Consider the following 27,904-nt stretch of genomic DNA (forward strand, 5'->3'; position numbering starts at 1 on the left):
AGCTCTCATATTTATAGTCTTCAAAGGGGGTTGAATAGGTGCCTCCAAGGGGCTAGGCCGACTTGATAAAGGGGGCCGACCTGACACTTGTGGGATCATGAATATAAAATCAAATTTTCTTTTTTCTTTAATGATGAAAATACCGATCATGGCTACAAATTTCCAACATAAATAATCTTTGGTAGGGGTCACCCTTAAAATTGCCTTGAGTAGAGGATTTTAGATATAGCCTCTCCACCATAAAACTTGAGTCTAGTAACCAAATTAGAGCTGCTATAGGGCACATCACCTTGGTTGTTTATAGTCCTAATATTTCAAAAGAACCACACTCTAAAGTTGCATGCATGACCTCATAGCCCAAATAGATAAAGACACTAATCTTCCCTTTCATCAACCACCCCAAAAATACGAAACCTCAAAACATTTCCCCCTTTTTGTTCTGTTGCTAACCTCTCTCTTGCTCCCACTTCATATTGCTGTTTGATTGAGGTAAGAGTGGGTAGCTTGCCTAAGTGGCCCTTGGGGTTTCACAATGTGTGGTTAGGGACTTTTGCGTCAAGTAAGAACCTCGGAGGTAACACTATGAATGAAGAATAAGAATTCAAGAATTTTCACTGAAAAGATACGGGACAAGAACCTAACTATTATTCCTCCTCGTCGCTATTTCCATGCTCTAGCTATGAATTTGCATGCCGTGTAATTTTACACTCACCTCTATCGTGTATTTTAATTTTTGCACTCTTGGACTTATAGTTAGGCGCTATAATGAATTTCTCATAGAAATGGTATTTAAAGATGATATCACATAGAACAGAAGCAACTATAGCCCATGTAGATGGTGATAGCTCACCTAGCAGCCTTTCCTTTTCCTTTTCAATGCCCAAGTATATTGGTTGCAACCAAAAAAGATAGGTGCTCTATACAGTAGATGGTGGTGGAAGGTAGATAAACACCTCGTCCATGTATGTGACAGTGATTGAATCTAAATGGTGCATTGGGTGCATTGAATATGGACATTTGCATAGACCGATCAGTCTAAGCCCAGGGTTGGTATGAACCTAGAGATTTCGAAGTTTCATACAAATGACGGCATACTAAATAATGGAGTATGAGATAGATAATCATGAATTCACCACCTCAAGGTGCATACCAGACCCAGTTTTAGATGGGTATATGTTAGTATACTAAGTGTTAATCGATTTAAAACAGGGGGGAAAAATCTAATGATGGATAGTTGTGAATGCTCAAGGGAGGGGGAGAGGGATGGGCCTTTGGATGGATAATGTGAAAGAATACAAGTTGCTTCGGGATAAATAATTGTTTAAACAATCGGCCCGGAAGCTATAAAAATGCTTTGTCTTCAACATTACCTATTATTGAATCTCAACGACTTGTAAAAGATAAGTGACGAAGCTATTTAATTAAGTTCACCTGCAAGAGAAAAGATGCACAAACGACCACACCAAATCCCATGCGCAATTGATTTTTAGAAGATGTATCATTAAACTACACGTCTATATACCTTCTTCGACTTTCTTCTTGAGATGGTTCTCCCTAGCTTCTTCACGAAAACCCATTCGATCCCCCTCGGCAGATTTAACACTGTTCTAGGTACAGTATGCTGACCAAATCAATATGGAGAATTTATGACTTTCGTACAAAAGCTTCGCAGTTTTTCTCATCTCATTTTTCAACCCAGCAGCGTTGGGATTCATAAAACAGTCGAGGACCATCTCATTCCATTTGATCCAGTACCCAAGTTGGGGCCTTGGAAATCAATGTGTGCCTACCCAGTCGAAGGGCGGGGGTAGTGGACCACGGACTTGGAGAGTATAGGTCACAAATGACTTTTAAGGGTTCATGTGTTAGAAACTATTTTTTAGTGTAAACATATAAAATGGAAATAATACAAAATAAATAAATATCAATGAACCATTTTTTCATTCACAAGAATCAAAGAAGAGGTATATAGTTAAGATAAACATTATATAGGTAAATGACTTTCCAAAGTTGTTCCAAAGATGAAATGATGCTTGTGATCCTGCAAAATAACTTACTTCAACCATTTAACTCAATCCTATAACAAGAAATCAATACTAAATGCAGAAATAGAAAAAAACAAGAACAAGAGATGCATGTGAATAAGAAGTGAAAGGAAGAAAAGTAAATGATACAAAAGGGCTCTGAAGCTCCTGGGATGGCCAAGCCCAAGGAAACTCAGAGTCCTATGAAGGAAACCAAGGTTTAGAAGCTGAACATGACACCAATCTCCATTATTTCCATCAATACAATTACATCCCTGCAGAAAATGAAAGTGGAGTTGCACAAATATGAGTTCTCTCCACAAAAAGACTAATAAAAATCTTCCCCTAGAGGCAAATTCGAATTGGTACTTATACAAAATGATTAGGAATCATCCCCCATGAAAGGAAGAAGTTTTCCCCACCAAAATCCCTTGATTACTGGATCTGGTTCCCAATACTAGGAATCTGCATTAAATGGCAGGGAACACATTCTTAGATTTTCTCAATCATTGGAGCTCCACAATCTGTGGGATAATTCCATAATATCTTGTTGATTTATTATTTAATATTGATCCTCATATAGTAGGGAGCAGGTCCCTAGATTATCTCCTCTTCCAAATCTTCATAATCTGCCCAATATTCTCACAATATTCCACAAAAATAAATAATATTAGGCACAAATATGCAATTATCCATAAACCTCCTAATGCACATATTAAAGTTAAAAATACATTATATAATGTAAAAAGAGAGGTTTAATGTGCTGAAGGATGGTTAGATGGGCCTTAATTTATGTCTAATTTAGAAGCCCATCATACCTACCTGCTAAAAGTGTTGCTCATCCTCTGAGCAACTTAGTGACCTCATTGTGCCTCATTCATGGCCCTGGTGGCCTCTCTCTTATGCATTCCTCAGTCCTTTCTCTTAAGAATCTTGGTTGTAAGTTCTGCAAGGACAAGCACAAAAATGTAGTTCTTTTCATGATTGTCTAATAGTCTTTCAAGCAAAAAAACATAACTTTCCTCTTTGCAAGTGAATTACATTGGCTTATAGATCCATTTCATTCATATCCTCTCCCTTGAAACATTCATTCCATTTTCACTCATTTTTCCAAAATTGTTTGTGCATAGAAAAAATCACAGTGTTTCTTGAGACCATTAGTCTGCCTTCTTCCCCTTATTCAAGATGGGTTCTTGAATATTTTTCAGTTTGGCAAGGTCTTCCACATCTTTTTCCAACCTCCTGATACCTTTTTCCACCATTTGGACACCTCTGAAACCTTCAAAACGCCTTTAGATGAGAACTAAGACATTCTGTAGTAAATTTGTAGCGGTTCATGTAGTACTACAGGAAACCCTGTTTAAACCTGTTTTGAGCAAAAATGATAGTCGGAGCCTAGGGTAGGCCCTCAACTTGACTTTCATGCTTTTCTCCCCTTTCTATAACATCTTTTAGGCCTTGGAAAAAAGCTAAAAAGAGATTAGAGACCTCTTGGAAAGCCTCTTTTCATCACTGCAGTTTGAGTTCTATTTTGATGGTGAATGTCTTCTTGCCTTTTGTTGCCTTCTTCTTCTCTTTTGTGGCCTAAATGATTGCCTAATGGCCTTGGAGTTCTCTGTTTTGATTATGTCTCTCTTAGGCACTGCCATTTTGGGTTTTAACACAATTTGTTCCTTTCTTCCTTCTTGTAGCAACATTCTGCCTTCCTATAGCAGTCATTCCTTCTCTTTCAGGGTCTTCTAACTGTATGGGAGTGATGAGAAATGATGTAGAGGGTTTGGAGGATGATGCTAGGGCTCAAAGGGAGTAGTGTAGGTTTGTGAGAGGATATGCACTATGTGTTTTTTCAAGAAATTTTCAAGGTGAGATAGGTGTAGGATTTGTTCTTGAAAAATATTAATTTTTTCTTATGAAATGGAATGGATGAATGATGGATAGATAGTGGATATGAAGTGGATGGAGGGCTTGGAGTGCTTTAGTGTCTTCGCCTTTGCACAAATTTCCTCTTTTAACTGTTGTCCCCATTCCTCGAAATCATCACCCTTCATAATTTGGCTTTTCCACATTGCATGAGTGAAGGAGTGAGCTGCAATTAACTAGTTGAAGGCAGTCGAGACTGCTGACCCATCCTTAGCTTATAAAACCTCATCTCTCATGCATTGACAACAAATTTCTAACTATAATATACTCAAGAGAAGAGGTCAAGAATATTGCATACTTGTACCTACCTGATGGTTGTTGGAGAGACATGCATGCTGCTGCTGAGTTGATGATCGATCCATGGTCCTTTGGAGGTGATAATTTCCTTTGTTTGCTTCTGCACAGGTTTTCATAGCTTGGTGATTCTAAACCTTTGTCTTCCAGTTACCATGAGCAAGTTATCTTAGTCAAATCCGGCCTTCTTGGAGTGTTAGGCTTGGCCATGGGTGATGTTCACCTTCCCTATACCTTATTCCACCATTAGACACCTTTCCCACACTTTATTTCACCTTTTGTACCTTCCTATAGCTTTCAGCCTATTTCCTATAGTAAACTAGGACTCCTATAGTACTACAGGAAACCTTGTAGCAACTTGTTTAAACCCATATCTCCCAAATGGTATACTAGATTGACTTGAAATTTTCTGAGCATGTTGTCATCATCCTTATGCACCTCCCCATAAAAAATATTTGGCCAATGGATGCACAAATCTCAAGAAAAATTAAAAATGGTTGAAATTGATAAAGGTCGATTTCTTGGAAACTGTACACTGGAATCTGTTGAAATTCCTTGGGCATGTTACCATCATACATATGCATCTCCCCATGAAATATATTTGCAAATGGATGCATGAATATCGAGAAAATTCAAAAATGGTTGTAGGTGATGGAGGTCGATTTCTCGAAAAATGTGCATTTGAATTTGTTGAAATTGTTTGAGCATGTTACTATCAACCATATGCATCTCCTCTTGAAACAACTTGGCAAATGGATGCATGGCTTTCAAGATATGACAAATAAATTTTTTCTCTATGTATTTCTGTTTCCTGTAGTAAAACAAAGTCTTCCTGTAGTATTTTAGGACTGCAAGGAAAATGAATGGGAAAAGTTTGGGAATGATGGGTGGATGGTGGAAATAGATGAGGGTGATGGATTGGCATGGCCTTGGTCCATCTGCAGCATCTGAACTAAAGAGGAGAAAGTTCAAGTTTGACTTCCTTTGACTAGAATTTTGACCAATTTTTTTCTTTTTTCTTTTTTTTGTGCCAGCTTGTTTTTGTTGCTTGCAGATGTTGGAGAGAACCTTCATTCATCAGAGAGATACATGGAGCAAAGACTTTTATTTTTTTTTTCTTTTTTTCTTCTACGCCTACTAGCCGCCTCAATGAAGTTTTCAACTCGTAGGTTTGCCTAAGCGCCTCAAAGGAGGTTTTCACCTAATATTTTTTCTTTTTCTCTTTTCTATTTTTTCAACCCATTAACCGCCTCATGGAAGTTTTCAATCAATGAGCCAATCTCAAGCACCTCAAAGGGAATTTTCACTTAAGATTTTTATTTTTTTCTCTTATTTTTCATTTTTTATTTCTTTTCCTATCCTACTCTACTTGAAAAAACAAAATCATTTACAAGTGTAAGAATACTTCCAATGGAGCCACTTGCATAACTGGATGACAGATAAAATCATGTGTAGGCTCGAAACATATTCTTTGACAAGTACCTGAATGTAAGAGACCAAATGCTTTGACTTTGATGATATCAAACATAGTCGAAGAAGAGGGTATTGTTGCAACTTAGTGATTGTCTAGAACCATATTTCAATATAGTTGTGATGCCCCATATCCACTTGTTGATTTGGATCATCCTGGATGTCTTCTTCCATGAAATTCAAATCTTCTTTTTGTTGATTATTCTCTTGAACAGATAGAGGATCTGATGGTAAACATGAGGGCACTTTCCCAATCTCTGATTCTGATGTCTGCTTTTCGTCAAGTGCAACTCATGATTCTTTGGTCTTCTCATTTGGATCTTCTTTGTTTGCATGTTGTCTTTCAATGATATCAAGAAAATCTTTTTTTGTGATACTCTTCCTGACCTAAGATGAATACCATTTAGAACAGAATGAGATGTTTGGAAGTGTTGTACCTTAGCATTGTAAGTGGGCTAAGCTACTTCATTGTGTGGGTTTGGAAATGGTGGTACAGGTAGTTGAGTGAAAGTGGATATTTGAGATGTATGTGGTTGGGGTTGTGGTTGTGGTGGAGGTGAATGGTAAGGGATAACATGGAGTTGGGTATGGAGGATATTGTGGATGGCTCCCATAAGTTCCTTGCCAACCATGTTGCCAAGATTGGTTTTGGAGTTGAGATGGCCAAGGTTTCCAAGGAAAGGGTGTGTTCGAATTATTTTGAGATGGATGTGCATAAGCTTGAAATTGTGAATTAGGATCTTGCATCATATCAGGTTGAATAGGTTGCCATGGTCCTCTTTGAGCTACATAACATAGTTGCATTGGCAATTGACTTGCTCAATTGTCCTCTTGGTAAACTTCCTTCAACCTTGGTAATGAAGGGCAATATTTAACATCATGTGATTCTGCATGGACAACACAAATATCAACATCTTTTTGCTCATTTTGTATTCTTAACATTTTTACTTGTTCACTTAGATTGCTAAGAATTTATGTTTTAAAGTTATCAAGCAAATTTCCAAGTTTAGCTTGACTTACTGATCATAATGGTGATTGACTTACTCTTGCCCTTCCTCTTGATATATGTTTGCATGTTTCACAAATTTCTTCAAAGGATAATTGGTATACATCACCTTTACTCATGAGCTCAAGAATATCAATTCACTTATCCCTAATTGTTCTAAGTAAGAGGGTTTTTAGTGTGTCAAATCCTAAATGATGTAGTTTTGTCCTCTTAACATTATACATGAACCTCTCTATTAGATCCTCAAGGCTCTCATCTTTTTTTTTAATTCATTTTAAAGATTTCTTCTTTAAGATCATGATCTTTATATTTTTCTAGAAATATCTTTTGCATATCATTCCATGATCTTATTGAATTAGTCCCTAAACCTATGTTGCAGGAAACGTGGTACAAAGGTCCATTTCCGTACGGAAACTGGTACGAAACGCGAAAACGTGTTTGGTACGGCCATGAAACACGTTTCCGGCCGTACTGCCATGTTTCCCGAAACGGAAACATGCCAATACGGCCGGAAACTCGTTTCACAGCCGTACAACCCACGTTTCTTCATTAACTTGTGTTTTGTTTTAAAAAAAAAATTAATTTGTTTTTTAATTTATTTTTAGGGTATGTTAGTGACTTCTAGTTGCTTCTAGATGCGTGTCTAAAGTTATAAAAGTGAATTTTTTCCCTAGTGTTGATATGCAGTTCATCAGGAAGTTTGAAGCATATGCAGTTCATGGTAATGTTAAATTCTTAAAGTAAAAGTGATATTCTCGTCTATTTTTTATTTTCATCATTTTACTTAAATTTTTAACATTACCATGAAATGGCTCAGGATGTTTGAGAGTGGTTTCGCCCTCATTGGATTTCATATGGAGAAAGTAGAATTTTAGATCTCACTCAAAATCCAGCAGACAAATCTGTTTTTCAAGATTTCAGGATTGGGGGGATTGCAATGTTTCCATTAGATTTTATCATGTACTTGGGTATGGAATTTGTATTTAATCAAAAGAACCAAGCCCTCTATGCAGGGGAAACTCCCAATAATCAAGATCATGTAGGGTACTAAGGTATAAAACTTGTATTTAATCAAGAGCACTAAGGTCGTTCCACTATGTAGGAGGAGACTCCCAATACAACAGTGGTCCTTCTAAAGAATGGGATGTGGATGCAAAAAATCCTGATTTGGATCTCTCTCTTGCAGCCTTATAGTCTTTATTGTACTTGCAGCCTCATATATTAATATAAATAAAGGCTGATTTTGAGATTTGGATATATAATAAAGGTTGCTTTTGGATATTCCGATATTTTTATTTTTATTATGTGATCATTCATGAGTAAATGTGATGTAAATTAAATCTTAATGTTTAAGTGTAATAAATTATAATGTATCATTTATGCTTTATGATTGCACATATATATATATATATATATATATATATATATATATATATCTATATATATATTCGCGTTTCCCCGTTTCCAAAATTTGGGGAGGTCGCGTTTCGTATCGCTTCCCGTTTTGGAAACTCGTACCCGTTTCCCCGTTTCGTGCAACATAGCCTTAAACTCATGAACCATTTAAGAGCTCTATCTTTCAATGTTGTCAGAAATCATCTCAATTTTTGAGTGTTTAATAAGTAACCACAAGATCTACAAAGGATCTCAAATTCAAAGAGGACGGTTTCCGGATCCTCTAACCTTAGACCATGAAATTTTGGAAGAAAAGATGGAGGGATGTTCTTCATATGCACACTGATCTCAGTATCTTGAATGGGGAATCCAATAGGATCTTCGTCATTGTCATCATGTCCATCCATTTCTTCTATCTTCTTTGCCATCCCTTCTTATTCTACCTGCAAAAGTGGATGGTGGTGTGGCTCTTACTACACCACGTGATCAAATGGGGGAGTGGGTTGGTGTTGGAAAAAAAAAATGTTTTTATGATTGAAAGAAAACACTAATGCAATGCATTTTTCTGTTTTTTAAATAAAATATGTCTAATGCAAATCTTTTTTGCTTTTGCTTAAAGTAAAAAGAAATGAATCAACTAGGGAAGAAAACAATGCATACTTTGATACCTCCCAGGCAACGGCGCCAAAAAGTGATGAGCCAAAGTATTGCAACAAGAATGCTGCAACTCCTAAGGCTACCAACTTTAATTATCAACCAGGAGTTCGTACAAACTTAAGTGGTATCGGCACTATATGTGTAGCATACAATGTGTCATTCATTTGTTGTCATGATGTAATGGAGTGCATGTAATGAAATCGAATCCTAAACTCATTGTAGAAAATGAAATGCTCGAAATGAAAACATTAACCTATTACAAGAAAGAAAGAACAAGGAAAGAAACTTATTCTAATTGCATAAAGTAAAGATCATGAACTAGATGTCAAACATTACATTTCAAAGAGTTTACATCCATTAACAAAGTTCATTGGATGCGGCAATCAAGAAAATCATCATTGTATTATCCAATCCATAAATCTGTCCATTAGCCCAAATCGCTAAAATGTTTTGCATGGGTAAAGAGGCAAGTCCTAACTGGTCTTTAGTCTCCCCTGATAATTGATTTAGAGCCTAGGGGTCTTGATTCAACCCTAATGGACAATAACCAAGTTTCTTGAGTGAATATGGGCAAGTATATACATGTTGGAAGGATGTTACAGGGTTTCCTGTAGTAAACAGATTTGCTATAGGGAGTTATAATTCACCGAATGACCAACCAAATCAAATCCAAATTGGATGGGAAAATTTTGTTATTAACTAGGATGTCTTAGTTTTCATTCCAAGTAAAATCACTTAAAAAGACCTCTATTAACCCATGCTAAAAAATGGCAGAAAATTACTAGTCTAAAATCTAGAAATTCGAGAACTAGTGAGCTAGTAAATCTATCAAATGTCTAACCTAATCAAGTGAAAATGAAATGGGGTAATTTTTGTTATTAACTAGAATGTTTTTGTGATCTAATGCAAGTGGAATCAACTCGATTGAAGCTCATTATCATGCTCTAAAATAGCATAAATTTACTATTATTTGCCACAAGGGACTTCCAGAAATCTAGATTTGGGAATAAGCAAACTAATCTAATTAGTTCAATGATTACTATGACCTTCCAAAGTTGTTCCAAGGATGAAATGATGTTTGTAATCCTACAAAATAACTTACTTCAACCATTTAACCCAATCCTATAACAAAAAATCATCAATACTAAATGCAGAAATAGAAAAAAGACAAGAACAACAGATACATGTGAATAAGAAGTGAAAGGAAGAAAAGTAAATGATACAAAAGGACTTTGAGGATCCGGGGATGACCAAGCCCAAGGAAACTCAGAGTCCTATGAAGGAAACCAAGGTTTAGAAGTTGAACATGACACAAATCTCCATTATTTCCATTAATACAATTACATCCCTGCAGAAAATGAAAATGGAGCTACAAAAATATGAGTTCTTTCCACAAGAAAACTAATAAAAATCTACCCGTAGAGGCAAATTCGGCTTGGTACTTATACAAAATTATTATGAATCATCCCCCACGAAAGGAGGAAGTTTTTTCCACTAAAATCCCTTGATTACTAGATCTGGTTCTCAATGCTAGAAATCTGCATTAAATGGCAGGGAACACATTCCTAGATTTTCTCAATCATTGGAGCTCCACAATTTGCACCATAATTCCAAAATATCTTCTTGATTTATTATTTAATATTGATCCTCCTGTAGTAAAGAGCAGGTCCCTAGATTATCTCCTCTTCCAAATCATCATAATCTGCCCAATATTCTCATAATATTCCACATAAATAAATAATATTAGGCACACAAATATGCAATTATCCATAAACCTTCCTAATGAACATATTAAAGTTAAAAAATACATTATCTAATGTAAAAAGAGAGGTTTAATGTGTTGAAGGATGGTCAGATGGGCCTTAATTTATGTCTAATTTAGAGGCCCATCACCTTTATTGACTCACTCATCTAGTGATTCCCTTTATACCGGGTCTTCTCCCATCAATGAAAGTCAGTGAAGAGCAAGGAGCCTTAGCTGAGGTGACAATGGGCTATCACTCCTTTGTTGCCCTTGACCTAGTAGTTGCCCTTTTAGGATCCCCTCCTAGGACCCCTACTAGTTTGAGCGGTAATAAGTGCCCACATATGGATGGATATCTACTTGCTTGTAAAAATTTCTCATTTCCCACCCCGGTTTTCAGTTTCACCTTATTTCTCCAAAATAGTTAAATGCCCTTTCCCATATCCATACATTCAACAACTAAAAATAAATTTTGCTGAAAACACAAATTCTGAAAAAATTACAGAATGCTGGAAAATGCAGAAATATAAAAATCAGCACATACAAACAGCCATTCAACACATTTAAACACAGTGATTTTTTGTCAAGGTGACCTTGGAAAAACCCCCTACAACTTTTGGGGAAAACCAATTCGAAAGCTCCTTATTTCTAGAAAATGCTTTTTACAGTGAGAAACATTCAGCAAAAAATCAGCAAGCAAACTTTTACAACTTATCTCGTTTTCTGTGCCTCACAGCCAACTGGAAAAACTTGCAAACAGCAAAACAGAACAACAATAAATGTTGTACGGCCTCCTCAATTTTTGTGCCCAGATTTAAGCCTTAAATGTTGTTGTACGGCCTGCCTAGAAAAGCGTGCAAGCTGCCATAAATACGTTGTACGGATTTCCTCGATTTGCGTGCAGAAAAACCAACAATACAACTGTACGGATTTTCCTCGATTTGCGTGCCAAGGTACAGCCACTTGCTGTACGGATTTCTGCTCCTCGATTTCTGTGCACTTGCTGTATGGATTTCTAGAAAATCGTGCCCAATATCTGCCTTTCACTGTGTGCTAACTCAGCTGTACGGATTTGCTAAAATGTTGCCTTGGAATGTGTGCCAAGCTGCTGCCTCCTTCTCCTCCCTGTCCAGAAATCTCCCTTGCTCTCTTGCTCTCCTTCTCTCAATCTGCTCATGAAAGAATAAATGACCTTTTCCTCCTTTTCCTCCTTTAATCTAACCCTAAGTGACTTTTGGGGAATCCCTAAATCCAATGGCTGAAATAGATTGAGATCTAGGGTTGAGATTAAATGCTCATTTAAATCTCACTTTCTATTTTTTAATTCACCCCACTTTAATAAAGACCCACTTAGTCATTTATTTCCAAAGTCACTTTTCCTTTCTAGTTTTACATTGACTTTATTAAAATCACTTTAAAATTAAACTTTAGTAACTTTATCACTTAAAGTCACTTTTAAATTAGATTTGACTTTATAAAAATTATAAAGTCACTTTAGGAGAAAAATTAAATTCTTTTGGACACTTTTCCCTAGGCCAAAGATCAAAGCCTTAGGGAACCACCTGTCCTCCGGTACCAAATTTCAACACTCCTTCTTACCAAGGAAGGTGTTCCTCACCACACCCATCTTGTCTCTAAAGTAGACATGCTTGCCCCGTGGTAAGGCTTTGGTAAGAATATCTGCAACCTGCTCATCAGTGGGAATATACTCAAGCTTCACAGCTCCCTTCTGAACATAGTCTCTAATGAAGTGATATTTGATCCCAATATGCTTTGACCTGTCATGAAATACTGGATTCTCCGTGAGTTTAATGCAATTCTGATTATCACAGTAAATCATTGAAGGTCTCAAGTTTCAACGACTGACCAAATAAGCCAAACAACATCTTGCGAAGCCAAATGGCCTCACAACTAGCTACACTGGCTGCCATATACTCTGCTTCTGCTGAACTCAATGCTACTGACTGTTGCTTCCGGCTGAACCATGACGCTACTGCCGAACCCAACCCGAAACAGCACCCTGAAGTGCTCTTCCTATCAGAAGCACAACCTGCCCAATCAGAATCAGTATAACCTGCCAATCTCACTCCATCCCCCTGCCTGTAGTCCAGACCATAATCCACTGTCCCCTGCAAGTACCGCAAAATGTGTTTTGCAGCCACCCAGTTAACCTTCCTAGGCTCACACATAAACTGACTCATCGTGTTGACTGCAAAACTAATATCTGGTCTAGTGTTGACCAAATACATCAAGGAACCAATCCGCTGCCTGTACAATGTGGGATCCACCAACTCGGAATCCGAAGCATGAAGCTTCTTCCAGTTGGTGATCATCGGTGTCGACATGGGTTTACAATCCTTCATGTGGAATCTGCTAAGGATGTCCACAATATACTTCCCCTACCCCAGGAAGAAATGCCCCTCCTCCTACCACACCTCCAAAACCAAAAAGTAATGCATCAAGCCGATGTCCTTCATCTCAAACTCCGCCGCAAGATCTCTCTTGCAGTGCTCTATGAGTCTCTCTGCACCTATAATGACCAAGTCATCCACATACAGCACCAGAGTGAGAGGCTCCTCACCTATCACAATATAGTAAAGGTTCGAATCTGCCTAACTCTTTGTGAAACCCATCCCCTGCAAGTATGTATCCATCCTGGAGTACCAAGCTCTGGGAGCTTGCTTCAGGCCATAAAGGGCCTTCTTCAGTCTGCACACATGGAACTCCTTCCCATGCACCTCAAAGCCCTGTGGCTATTCAATGTACACCTCCTCCTGTATGAAGCCATTGAGAAATGCAATCTTCACATCCATCTGGTGGATCTTCCAACCCATCTCTACTACTATCGATATAATGGAGCGGATCGAAGTATATCGAGCCACAGGAGCGAAGGTCTCCTCATAATCAACTCCCTCTACCTGGGAGAACCCTCTAGCCACAAACCTCGCTTTGAATTTCTCAATGCTGCCATCTGCAGCATGCTTTACCTTGTAAAGCCATCTGGAAGTAACCACGGATTTGCCCTCAGGCCTCGGGACCACCTCCCAAACATCATTCTTCATGATAGAAGAATACTCCTCCTACATGGCCTCTCTCCAGACCTGCTGGCTAGCTGCCTCCTCATAGCTAGAAGGCTCAGAGTCAAGGATGTTGGTAGTCATTGCCATATAACTACAAAACCTCTCAGGTGGTCTACTCTCTCTGACCGGCCTCTTAGGCTCAGCAATAGATGTGGCATCTCTCAAGGTGTCCTGAAGCCACTTGGGCTTCCTCTTCCCTGAGCGTACTTCTCCCATTGGAGAATGAAACTCCTCCTCCTCATCATCTTCAGGAGCCTGAACTCCTCACTGTTTGTCTGCTGTCCTCCTACCTGCACCTGAACCTGTAGAAGCTGAGGTACCGTGTGAACTGTCCATCAGTGGACTCCCTAGTGAACTGCTCTGTGAACTGTCGTGCATGCTGCCCGGAGCACCACCCCTCTGGCTCAGCGAGCCACTGCTCACTGACGGACCTGACATCCTCATAGATGTACCTCCGAATCCACCTGATCCCTGTCCACTGGATCCCTGTGACTGACTCAACAGCTGTTGAGGGTCTGGCTGATCCAGATACTCTAACTCCCGTGATCTCCTAAAGGCCCCTATCCTCCTCGAACTTCACATCCCGCCTGACAACAACTTTCCTCTGTGCAGGAATATATATCCGAAAGGCCTTTGAGGTCTCACTGTAGCCCACAAAGATACCCTTCTCTGCGGTGGGCTCTAATTTGGTCCTCTTCTTGTGATATCCCTCCCCTTAATAATAAATAATAAATAATAAATAATAAAAATAATACAAAAATAATAATTAACAATAAATATAATGAATAATAATAAATAAATCACTTAATAATAAATAATAAAAATAATAAATCATAAGTGTTAAATAATAAATGATATTAAAAATTATATAAAAAAGAAATAAATAATAAAAATAAAAATAGTAATAACCATATTAAAGCTCTAAATAAGAATAAATAGAAATAAAACAAGAAAACTATCAAAAAGAAGGAAATAAAACAAGAAAGCTAAAAATCAAAAGAAAAGTAAAGAAATAAAACAAGAAAAAAGTTGCATGCAAACACATGGAGTGTGTGCATGTGGTTCCCCTTCCAATGTTTTGTTCTATTTAATAGATGGTGAGGAAGATGAGAGGCATTCTGGCATTCCATCTTTCCGAGATTCTGTCTTTCATTCTCTTGGGAGAATGGTATACTAAGACCTAGGAGTCACCGGTAGTAGAACGTTGATTGAGGGCTCGGGGGTGGCCAGTTGTAGCAAGACGTTGCACAATTGAGCCTACGGTTGAGTGGAGAGTCGTCCCCAAAACCTTGTTGCGGTAAGCCTACTTCGACCACAGGTAAACAGGTAAGCACTATTCATTCAATTTGCATTTAGTTAATTAAAATCATGGTTATTAAGCTAGGTAAGTGGCACTCTCATTTAAATTAATGTTAAATTAGATATTTATTTTTTTGGACTGTTACATATGGTATCAGAGCTTTGGCTCAAACCTTAGGGCCTATGGGCATCTTAGAGAAAAAATTATTTGTTGGAATTTTTAATTTGACCTGTTTTGAAAAACAGGATGGGTACTTCCGGGAGGCCACATATTTTTTTTCTACAAACTCTTGCTATACATGTAAAAAAAAATTAGCATAGTTATATTTTGAAGGTGTTTATTTTAAAGTCATTCCTATGAGTAATTTCCGCTGCAATTCTTATCCTGTACATATTATGGATTTATTACTTGGTTCCGTACATCCGTCTATGCTTCATAGTGCTGGCAGAGAAGGTATTGGTAGAGATGTTGCCGAAGCATGTTGATGATTTCTGTAGAGAGCTTGTGCTTATTGTGATCCAGCCAAACTTCAATCTCCATTTGGCATTTGTAAATGGATTTGCCCTTTTGTTTTGGTCATCTCTTAGGCCTGCTTCTGCATGAGCTCCCTCATGCCAATCACCGCCTCCTCCAGCCCTTACATTGTTTCTCTCTATGACTGCCAAATATCGTTGTGCAGAAAATTTTGAATGCCATCATTCACAGAATCTATCATCTGTGCTCGTAAAGTCACTCCTAAGAACCATTTACTGTATTCTGGATATTCTCTGCCAGTTGCTCCCAGTGCCCAAGTATAACATCAAGGAGGGAACTTGTGGTCTGCTCCGAGGCAATGAGGTTTTTTTTTTAAGTTTATTTAAATGCCAAGTTTGAGGGGTATCTATTATGTCAAATCAACCTGGGAGTTGCACCCAGCCTCATTCCCCTTTTAGCATGCCATTTGGGTATGGCTGACCCAACAAGAATCGAATCCTTGTGGAAAGCTCAAAATTCCATCAACCTTATCAGTGAACCAAAGCCTCTTGTTGACAAATTTAGGTCTTTTAGTATTTTTTTTAAATGTTACCAAAGCGTTGTTGATACTTCTTAGTTTTTTTATTCTTAAAAAAATGTTACCAGAGCCTAGCTGACAATTTTAAGTCTTTATCTTTAAGAAAATGTTACCAAAGCCTTTAATGAATAAGAATGAAACTAAAAAAAAAAAAAATACGAATGAGGATTCTTTAGGTTATTTTAGATGCCAGATCTCTATCATCAGTGAAACGATGGCCCGGTTGGCAATTTATGTTTTTATTTTTGAAAAAGGTTACCAGACCTCTAATGAATGAGAATCAAACTAAAAGGACTGGCATTAGAGTGCTGCTAAATTAGCCTTGATCAGAGAAAACATGATGTAGTCTCCTGTTTTAAATTTTCAGTTTCGAACCTTTTCGACTGGCAATAGATACCGCATTCCTAGTTTGAAGCAAACATCGAATTTAGCATGCAAACAGCCCTAAAAGGCTGGGTTGCCTTCGAAATATAGCACAATGGAGATGTGATTTCTAGATTACAGAACTGATGGTTTAACATTAATTTAATACTAAATCAATAAAATAGTGCTAAAGAGGAACAGTGATCCAACCCAAGTAATTAGTGAATAGTATGATCAACATTTTAGGAATGTTATCTCTGTGTTTTTAGATCAGATTTGAAGAGTAAAATAATGAACAGATTGCTAGTGAACAATGATCATCCAAAGGTACTAAAATATCAGAGTTTATCCATTGTAAATTGGAGCAGAATTCCCTATTTTAGAGCACTTTAATTGGTGACAAATTTCCACTTCAATTATCCAAATACATCAAGTGCTATGTAAACTATGTTGTAAAATGAACCGGTGGTGAGTAGTTACACCAGCATTAAAGATTTGTTAAAAAAAAACATGCCAGTATACCATTTCAATAGTGCAATCTTTTAAAGAATTATACATCGTCAATTATGGGTAGATTATCAGTATCCAAGATTAAAAGATTATATACTTTTCCAATGAATTAATGAGTCATAATCAAACTATATCTTTAATTATGTGACTCATTTAGATTTTCACTTTGTAACCAATAGTAACGAAAAGCGAAAAGAATGAAGAGGAACCAAGTGAAGTACTCACTATCTGCAGGGATTTGACCTTCGGAGTGATTGACTTCCAAGATCAAGGTTGTTGTTGGATCGTCATTCTGAGGAGAAGGGTCTAACCAGTGAATGGGACAACTGGTGACCCAACTTGGTTGAACCCAAAAGCAGGCTATTTAGCCTACACAGACATAATATACATAGAGATAAGGAAGAGCCCTCATTTTATCCAGCACAACAGCATCCAATAATATTCGTCCTGGGCTGAGTGAGATTCTGCAATTTTATGACTAATACATTTATACAAGTGTTCATTAAAGTAGAGATCACTCAATAAAACCTAAGCTATGAGCATGGACGGGGACTCTCTTGCTCAATTTGAATATTTTTGCCAGCATCTGGACTCTGTGGAACGACTCTCTTGTCTCTGCTCAATTGTCTCTTCAATGATCGGAGCCGAGCGTCGGACGATTTAAGAGCCTGACTTGGCGAAAAACCCTGGTGATCATCGTTGGGCATTAGCCTGGGAGAAGAAAAACTGTCGGCTCTTCGCGGTATGTCAATAATGATTTTGTCTAGGGTTTTGTGAGAAGTCGATGTCGTCCCTTGGTCGAAGAAGGCAGGGTTCGACACAGAATCAACCCTGTCTTGGGTACCCCAGAAGAGCACATTGGTGGGATAAGTCGGAGACGGGACACCCTCGTCATGTCTGCACGAATTGCAGAGGTTGATGTCGGAACTGTGCAAGACGAATATATCATTAAAAGTCAAACCTTGACCACCATAACCTCCAAACAAATACAGTGCACTATCTCGTGCTACCAACCCGTGAGCAGAGTTGCACAGAGTAATCTTTATTCTGATTCATGGGACACTGCGGTTAAGTGATACATGTATTTTGCAGATTCCTTTGCCCCAGCTTCTAGCATATCAAATTTGTATTTGAAATGGCATATTTTTGAGAAGACAAAGACATTGGTTAGTACTAAAACAAACCGTATTGTTTGAAAATTTTCTTGGTTACTTTCCCTTTTAATATAAGTGACTGAGGAATCCTTGAGTGAGGTTCGATCTGAGGTTTTCAGCCTCTATACCATTTCTGAGATTTTCAAGTAGACTTGCACTTCTGATACAACGCATCTTTTGAATGTCCTTAGAATAAGCAAAAACAATGACTTCAATATATTACAAGAGTGAGATACAAGCCAAACACAAATTGAAGGCAGGCGCTTCCATAACTCTTAGATACGATCTGAAGTTCCTGAGGCTTCTCGGTCATTCAACAGGTTCTGAGAACCCTTGGATTATTAAAACATTGTTCCATTTCTTACCAACAAGGACTTCTTTTATAACAAGCTTTTTAAAATAATATTTAGTCTTACAGAGATAAGATAATGTCTAGGCCTTTCAACAGATCTGGTGATAGTGACTTCTCAACTTCTCAAAAATTTGAAGGAATTGGTCTCATTGAGTAATCTTCAGATCTGGAACCTTATTAAGACTTCAGGATCACGATCACAAAGGGTCATACATTTTTCGGTCTTCTTGGGAATTTTCTTTTTCCTTTCTTCGTTTAGAAGATCGTCTCAAATTTGATTTAGGGCATAATTCTCTTAATACTATTGTTTTGCGTCGGAAATTACAACCATACATAGGTGACATTTGGTTTTAAAATTTGAAGGAGATGTTCTTCTTCGGATGGTTGCCTGAATTGATTTATTTTATGCTAATATTTTCATAGTCTAAAATATATTCTAGTGGGTGGTTTAGTGATTTATGGGTAACTACTGAAGAATTCAAATGACTGGCGCTTTATTTAGGAGTCACTGCTTTTCTTTGTCGACTATACAAAATTCTCAAGAAGAGAAAAAGGTAAAATAATATTTTGGTTGACTTGAAGCAAATGATTTCCTTGATCTTTGATTGCTCTATATCCATTGATGTTTAGTTTCTACATCTGCTCGCTGGTAACTAGCATAAGAAAGTTGTGTTTATATGGATAATTAATGCACTAAATAATGTAAATATTGTGCTATTGCATTTGTTTTATTTTATGCTCCACATTATTAACAATGATAAGGAAAAATCATGAGATGCAATTAAAAGTATGAAATAATCGATCAACTTTTGTTAAGCTCTCTATAAAAAGTCAATTTTCATAAATAACGTAGGAAAATATTGAAATTTCCTTAGTAGATGTATCATTGATGAGTTATGTAATTGGATATGTCAAAGTATTGGGAGTGAAACAATGTTTTATAGAACGTTGGTAAGGCTAGTAATAGCTTAATTAAAGGTTAAGGCTCTAGATGTTGAAACTTGCAAATAAATAGACTACATCAGAATTGTAGCATACAAATTGTGTGATGAACTAATTAGGAGTGCTCACTTAGCTAAGACAGTTACTTTTATGGAGCATCTAAATCATGTTTTATTGTTTAAACTTTATGATACATCTAAATCGTACACTATGATTTTAGTTTAGTTAATCGTTATGATGTTGAGTATAATGTTACATGAGGTTTCGTGATATAATCGTAGGAGGATATGACCTCTCTACACTGCTATACAACTGCTTTGTGTAACAACTAATAAAGTTGAATAATAAAGAAGATCATTTCAATGGCCCTAAAGGGTATGATAACATTAGATTAAAGAAGAGAATCCATAATAAAAATGAGCAATTCAAGAAAGATAAGTTATTATATTAGAAGAATAGTAGCAACATTTCAAGTGTAACATGTTTTAAATTGAGACTAAGGGAAAAATAAATTGTATCTATGAATATATGGTAGGAGGAAGTAAAGGATGTTTATGTCAAGAAGAAAATTCTCTTAATGATATTGATGATTGAACCGAGCAACATGATTAGTAAAGGACATAGTGATGATCTATTTAGTTTAAAAGTGCCAAGATAGGAAGTTGAGAATGCTCGTAATTGAGGAATGACCAATGATAAACTAGGAAAAATAACAGTTTAAGTATAAGAAGGAATGTTGTTGGAAATTTTATAAGTAGACTGTGAGAAGTATTGTGTGCATACTGACAAGTGAGAGTCAACTAATAGAGGTTTTACTTTACTAATCTACACTCATTGTTTCATGAATAAGACTTCACATAGAGAAACTTATCAAGTTTTGTTCCCATAGCGTTAAAAGAGGTTGTTTCCATAGAACACCACACATTTAAATGTTTCATGGACAATGATGGTAGTAGTGTTTCCAACTGTTTCAAAATCTAAAATAAAGATACTATTTAATGAGCAAGAATCTCTTGTCGAACTTGAAGAAGGGTGAATTTTCGATAAAGCAATCAAATGGTATTGAGATAGTAACTTGACAAGATAAGAGAATTTGTGTTTATATGCAATTGCATATAGCGATATTGGAAGCGGTAAAACAAAGGGTAAATGAATGTAAAACCAAGGGATTTTAATTTTGAGATAGATGATTTAAATAATGATTGTATAACTAGTAATATCTTAACAATGAATTTCACCAGAATTTCCTTGGGGAAGGAAGAAAATATGACGAGAGATTAAGACTCAAGATGATGAGACTCGTGTGAAATTTAACAATGTATTTAGATAATTATACCTATATGGTGTAAATGGTCAACTTCTTAGTTGAAAGAAGTGGAAATGATTATTGAAAAACTAATTGATGTCTTGATGAAAACATCACACTAATAACATTGATGAGATAACATAAATCCTAGATGGATGTTGAATAATCTTAGTTCATAGTTGAATGTTTGTAAAGTAAATGAAATTCATTTTTCTAATGAATCATGATAAGAATGCTTATAGAGTATTATTCTATATTTGATAAGTATTGAGATGTTTCTCATATTGACGATGTTTCATAATATGATGGTATGAGGGTGATCATGCCCACGTGGTTCATATTTATATACTGGTTACAATAGTGATGATGTATACTTATGATGAGGCATTATGATGTTATGTCAAGGTATATTGACATATTCATTTACTACGTGATGATAGGTATTTAATGTTGAAAACTCATGCATGGCATAGGAATTATGATGCTATAATATGAGGTTTATTGACATGTGGTTCATTTATTATGTGAAGTCATGATATATTTTTATTGCAATATGTTGAGGTTATAACTTATGATGGTATTTCATGAGGTGAAGCATGTGATAGTTCCGTAAAAATTTATGACATGCATGAGCATGTAGTTCGTTATTATTCATAATGTTACGATTAACAATGATGAATGTTACATGATGACATGCAAGACTTGGCATGTGGATTATTTTCTATGATGGTATAGCTAATGCATTGGTTGCATGTTGAGGTGTGATGATTCACAGGACTCCACAAATGGGTCGAGAGGGCCGGTTTATTTGATGATCTTGTGCGAGCCCATACGCACGAGGGAGAATAAGTAACACCATATGGGCTGGGGACAAACTCGATCAACACTACATATGCCAGTGGTTCCTTTGTCTTGTGTATAGCTCTTGATGGATAGCTCTAGAAGAGCTATGGGACCATCTTGAGGAGGCCAAGTGCCTGATGTTCTAGGCTTGGTGCCTGTTATTGGATTGGGATGCCGAAGTCTGGAAGGGATGTAAAGGACTTCGATGCCTGGGGCTGGGTGCCTTAGTAGTTGTGGAGGGAGTGGGCCAGCCTTGCCAGATGCCCGGGGTCATTGAGTACCGAATCGGATGCCTGCCTTGGGGCAGATGAGGTCTGAGTCAGGCGCGAGCCTTGGGGCCAGCCTTGGACTAGGATACAGACTGGGTCAGGCTTAGCCTAGTGCCGAAAGTGGGAAAAAGGACAGAGATTCCTTGAGATTTCCCGGGGTGTTGGGGACTTTCGATGCCTGCTGGTTATACTAGTTCAGCAGAGGGTGTTGGCAACATGAAGTTAATAAATAATAAATAATAAATAATAAAAATAATAAGTAATAAATAATTCAACTTAACTTCGAGACGAAGTTCCTTAAAGTGGGAGAGTATGTGATATCCCTCCCCTTAATAATAAATAATAAATAATAAAAATAATAAATAATAAAAATAATACAAAAATAATAATTAACAATAAAAATAATGAATAATAATAAATAATAAAAATAATAAATCATAAGTGTTAAATAATAAATGATATTAAAAATTATATAAAAAGAAATAAATAATAAAAATAAAAATAGTAATAACCATATTAAAGCTCTAAATAAGAATAAATAGAAATAAAACAAGAAAACTATCAAAAAGAAGGAAATAAAACAAGAAAGCTAAAAATCAAAAGAAAAGTAAAGAAATAAAACAAGAAAAAAGTTGCATGCAGACACATGGAGTGTGTGCATGTGGTTCCCCTTCCAATGTTTTTTCTATTTAATAGATGGTGAGGAAGATGAGAGGCATTCCGGCATTCCATCTTTCCGAGATTCTGTCTTTCATTCTCTTGTGAGAATGGTTAACCATATTAAAGCTCTAAATAAGAATAAATAGAAATAAAACAAGAAAACTATCAAAAAGAAGGAAATAAAACAAGAAAGCTAAAAATCAAAAGAAAAGTAAAGAAATAAAACAAGAAAAAAGTTGCATGCAGACACATGGAGTGTGTGCATGTGGTTCCCCTTCCAATGTTTTGTTCTATTTAATAGATGGTGAGGAAGATGAGAGGCATTCCGGCATTCCATCTTTCCGAGATTCTGTCTTTCATTCTCTTGGGAGAATGGTATACTAAGACCTAGGAGTCACTGGCAGTAGAACGTTGATTGAGGGCTCGGGGGTGGCCAGTTGTAGCAAGACGTTGCACAATTGAGCCTACGGTTGGGTGGAGAGTCGTCCCCAAAACCTTGTTGCGGTAAGCCTACTTCGACCACAGGTAAACAGGTAAGCACTATTCATTCAATTTGCATTTAGTTAATTAAAATCATGGTTATTAGGCTAGGTAAGTGGCACTCTCATTTAAATTAATGTTAAATTAGATATTTATTTTTTTGGACTGTTACACTTCTCCTTGGGTATGTAGGAGTATGTAATGCACCCAAAGATACGAAGATGACCAATATCAGGCTTCTTCCCAGAAAAAGCCTCCTCCGGAGTCATGTGCCCCAAGGCATGATGCGGACTCCTGTTCTGCAAATAAAGAGTTGTGTTGCAGGCCTCTGCCCACAAGAACAATGGCAACCCCTGATCATGTAACATGGCTTTGGCAGCCCCTCCAATGGATCTATTCTTCCTCTCCGCAACCCCGTTCTGCTGGGGGTTGTAAGGAACAGTGAACTCCCTCCTAATGCCTGCCTCCGCACAATAGTCAACAAACTCTCCAAGGGTGTACTCTCCCCCATTGTCTGACCTCAGGGACTTGATCTTCCGACCTGTCTGTGTCTCCACAAGAACTCTGAACTCCTGAAACCGTTTGAAGACCTCAATCTTGGTCTTCAAGAAATAAATCCAGGTCCTCCTGGAGTGATCATCAATGAATAAAACATAGTACTCATATCCACTCAAGGAAACATGAGACATCCGACTGCTCACATCGGAATGAATCAAATCAAGTATCCCAGTCGCTCCGCTGTCACTGTTGGGAAAAGGGGATTTGGCAAACTTGCCCATCGCACATCCTCTGCAAGTATCAAAGTGATCAGTACTGAAATTTGGCACACCTGTAGTGATCTCCCATAAGGTCCTCAAGGCTCCATGATACATATGCCCCATCCTGTGGTGCCAAATCTCACACAGCTCAGAACTGCTAGCTTTGCTGTCGGTACTACTGCTCAATGCCAAAAGGGGCTGGAATGCAAACTTGTACACCTTTGCATGGCGTACACCTATCACTCTAGCTGAATCAGCTGGAGTGCCCCTGGGATACATCAACACTTGTCCTCCCCTGAACAGTACCTCATATCCTCTGTCCTCCAAAGCTGAGACGAATATGAGGTTCTTCTCATCCCTGGCACATAAAGAACATCTGACATCTTCAAGGGAGGTTTGGACTCCCTCTGAAATGTCAGTGTCCCCACACCGACTGCTCTAACAACTCTGTCATCACCGAGTACTACCTCTATATCAATGCCACTCTCTGAAAGCTCTGAGAAGTACTCACGGACTCCTGTCATGTGATGTGAAGCCCCACTGTCCACATACCAGATACCCAAAGATGCTCCGCTAATCAAGGGAAAAGCATGCTCCCTCTGAACCTGTGTGGCAGGTGATCCTGCACTAGAGGACTTACACGCAGTGAATGCAAACTCTCGGTCAAAACGATCTGCAAAGTCCTCAACGTCTACTGAAGCTGTCATGCTTTGGTTCTTCCCCTTCTTCTTCTTCTTCTCCGGACACACAACTGCATAGTGTCCCATCTTTTGACAATTCCAACACTTCACCTTGGAATAGTCCTTCTGTGTGTTACCCTGTTTACCTTTACCTTTGTCTTTGCCCCCACCATTGCTTGTGGAAGCCTGCTTCTTCCCTTTGCCTTTCTTGCCTCCTGCCAACAGTGCTACATCCTCATCTTGCTCAACTAGCTTGGCTGCCCCAAGCTGACCTTTTCTAATCTCTGTCTGAATGTAATCATCTCAAAACCTCTCCCATGTGGGAAGGGTCTCACATGCACAAACCCAATCAGCAAAGTTCATCCATGAACGGGGGAGGCCATTCATTGCAATCCGCACCAACTCAGTGGGTGGAATGACCTCTCCAACTGCTGCCAACTCATCTCTCACATTAGTAATCTTTGTGAGATATCCAGTTGCACTATCATTACCCATCTTAATGGTCTTCAACTTCTCCTTCAGGACCATTTTCCGGTTCTCATTGGTACTGGTAGAGATTGGACAATGCTATCCACATCTCATGGGCATTTCTCTTTCCTCTCACATGAGGAATGCAATGGTCTTTGACTCCGTCTAAAATCAGTCTCTTACCCTTGTTGTTCTTTTTATTATAATCAGCCAACTGAGTGGCATCAGTAGGCACAACAACAGGGTTATGTGTGGTATGCACCATGATGTCCCAGACTTCTGCCTCCTCAAAGATGCTCTGCATTCTCTCCTTCCAAACGCTGTAATTGGAATGCCCATCCAACCTAACTCCACCCTCAATCCCAATGACATCCTGCTATCCTAAAACTGAAAAATAGCACTGTTGTAGTAAGGATAAAATTGTTGTTTGTGAAAAATCAGCTTGCTAGAATTTTTTGAATGAAAAAATCAGCAGGCTATAATTTTCCTCCTTGCTATCCCAAACTGCACTTCAGCACTCAACCTCTGATACCATGTAAAAATTTCTCATTTCCCACCCCGGTTTTCAGTTTCACCTTATTTCTCCAAAATAGTTAAATGCTCTTTCGCATATCCATACATTCAACAACTGAAAAATAAATTTTGCTGAAAACACAAATTCTGGAAAAATTACAGAATGCTGGAAAATGCAGAAATATAAAAATCAGCACATACAAACAGCCATTCAACACATTTAAACACAGTGATTTTTTGTCAAGGTGACCCTGGAAAAACCCCCTACAACTCTTGGGGAAAACCAGTTCGAAAGCTCCTTCTTATTTCTGGAAAATGCTTTTTACAGTGAGAAATATTCAGCAAAAAATCAGCAAGCAAACTTTTACAACTTATCTCGTTTTCTGTGCCTCACAGCCAACTGGAAAAACTTGCAAACAACAAAACAGAACAACAATAAATGTTGTACGGCCTCCTCGATTTTTGTGCCCAAATTTTAGCCTTAAATGCTGTTGTACGGCCTGCCTAGAAAAGCGTGCAAGCTGCCATAAATACGCTGTACGGATTTCCTCGATTTGCGTGCAGAAAAACCAGCAGTACAGCTGTACGAATTTGCCTTGATTTGTGTGCCAAGGTACAACCACTTGCTGTACGGATTTCTACTCCTCGATTTCTGTGCATTTGCTGTACGGATTTCTAGAAAATCGTGCCCACTATCTGCCTTTCACTGTGTGCTAACTCAGCTGTATGGATTTGCTAAAATACTGCCTTGGAATGTGTGCCAAGCTGCTATCTCCTTCTCCTCCCTGTCCAGAAATCTGCCTTGCTCTCTTGCTCTCCTTCTCTCAATTTGCTCATGAAAGAATAAATGATCTTTTCCTCCTTTTCCTCCTTTAATCTAACCCTAAATGACTTTTGGAGAATCCCTAAATCCAATGGCTGAAATAGATTGAGATCTAGGGCTGAGATTAAATGCTCATTTAAATCTCACTTTCTATTTTTTAATTCACCCCACTTTAATAAAGACCCACTTAGTCATTTATTTCCAAAGTCACTTTTCCTTTCTAATTTTACATTGACTTTATTAAAGTCACTTTAAAATTAGACTTTAGTAACTTTATCACTTAAAGTCACTTTTAAATTAGATTTGACTTTATAAAAATTATAAAGTCACTTTAGGAGAAAAATTAAATTCTTTTGGACACTTTTCCCTAGGCCAAAGATCAAAGCCTTATGGAACCACCTGTCCTCCGATACCAAATTTCAACATTGCTTTGGGATGATCACACGAGCTTCTATTATACATTCCTTATCACATCATGAGGACTTGGACTTAGATCAATTTGATTTGTCTATATATTGAGGAAATCTTCCTCTCTTGATCACATGTGGGGCAGTCATCTAGGAGGTGCACATTTGGATAGAGATCTATCTTTCTATTTTTGGAGCCTTGACATTGTTGAACCCTTAATTAAAGAAGGTGACCCACCACTTAGCTATATTCTTGGACATGTTCCTAACTAACTCCATTATTCTATTATTGTTTGACTTGTAAATTGGAATTAGTTACCCGAGAGCTCATTTTATCATTTTCCTCTAATATTTTGTTGTAAGTTGTACCCTCTTGGAGGAAATTGTGGATCTCAACGAACTATTTTCTACTTTTAGTAAAAGTTTGTTGAGGAGGTTAGAGATGATTGTTCTATGATTATTCCTTGGAGGAATTATGGATCTAGGAAAACAAATAATTGTTTATTATATGAGGAGATAGAGTTGAAACCTATATAAGGGTTTACTCACTCTATTGTAAGTGGGATTTGGTATGAATGAAAGAGCTCCCAAGCTATGAAATAGAATTGTCTTAATTTGTTCAAACTTTGTGTAATGTACAACTTTGTTATGTGTGGCATATTGTTCTAGGAGCACCATTGGAAGCTTTATTTCGCAGAATGCAAGAGCCATAAAGGAGTAACTTTGCTACATTGGAAAGGGTTAGGGTAATGCAATTTCTTCTCTATTCTCCCTTTCCCTTTTGTGTTGCTTACCTTCAAGATGAAAACTTATGTACTTGATATCAATCATTGGATTTGTAAATTGTTGATATTTCTAGCAGAAAACAAACTAGAACAATTTTTCTTTCAATGATAACCACTTCAAATGATTTATTAGCATCAATTACCTATAACATTCAATATTATCAAGCAGTTGTACATGAGAAAAATTTCAACCATTAATCACAGTAGAGAAATAGAAATAACCATGAGACAATGAGACAAGAGGCACAGAAAAGAGGCAAAACCCACAAGGGGAAAACCAAGAAATATTTCCTTATGAGAGAGCCAATGTTCATCAATCCATCCAGAAACAAGAACATCAAAATAACAACTAACTAGTACAAGAGAGACCTCCCACAAGTGCCAAGCCACATCCTTCTTCATCCTTATGTTTTTCATCCTTTTCTTCCTTCTAGTTTCACTGGAACAGAGATCAAACTTGAGATGATTCGATGTGCAAATGAGACGAAGAGCTCTCATATTTTAGTCTTCAAAGGGGGTTGAATTGGTGCCTCCAAGGGGCCAGACCGACTTTACACCTGTGGGGTCATGTATATAAAATCAAATTTCCCTTTTCCTTTAATAACGAAAATACCGACCATAGCTACTAAATTTCCAACACTCCCTCCTAG

At 37.6% G+C, this 27,904-nt stretch overlaps 1 protein-coding gene across 2 annotated transcripts in view; it reads right to left on the reverse strand.

The window, feature by feature from the left end:
* LOC149234025 (uncharacterized) overlaps positions 1-27,904 on the reverse strand; it is a 155,194-nt gene that overhangs the window by 120,581 nt on the left and 6,709 nt on the right. The window contains exon 1 of one of the 2 annotated variants that reach the window (XM_089461090.1): positions 1,523-1,678. The exons of the other annotated variant lie outside the window; for it this stretch is intronic. Coding sequence (XP_089317216.1) covers positions 1,523-1,577 — 55 coding nt within the window. The 5' untranslated portion in view covers positions 1,578-1,678. Of the gene's footprint in view, positions 1-1,522; positions 1,679-27,904 lie in introns of those variants that run through there. 2 annotated transcript variants of the gene reach the window in all.

This window comes from Pinus tabuliformis, chromosome 8, assembly GCF_031772625.1.
Source record: "Pinus tabuliformis cultivar Carrire ecotype Pingquan chromosome 8, CPIR1, whole genome shotgun sequence".
Taxonomy (NCBI): domain Eukaryota; kingdom Viridiplantae; phylum Streptophyta; class Pinopsida; order Pinales; family Pinaceae; genus Pinus; species Pinus tabuliformis.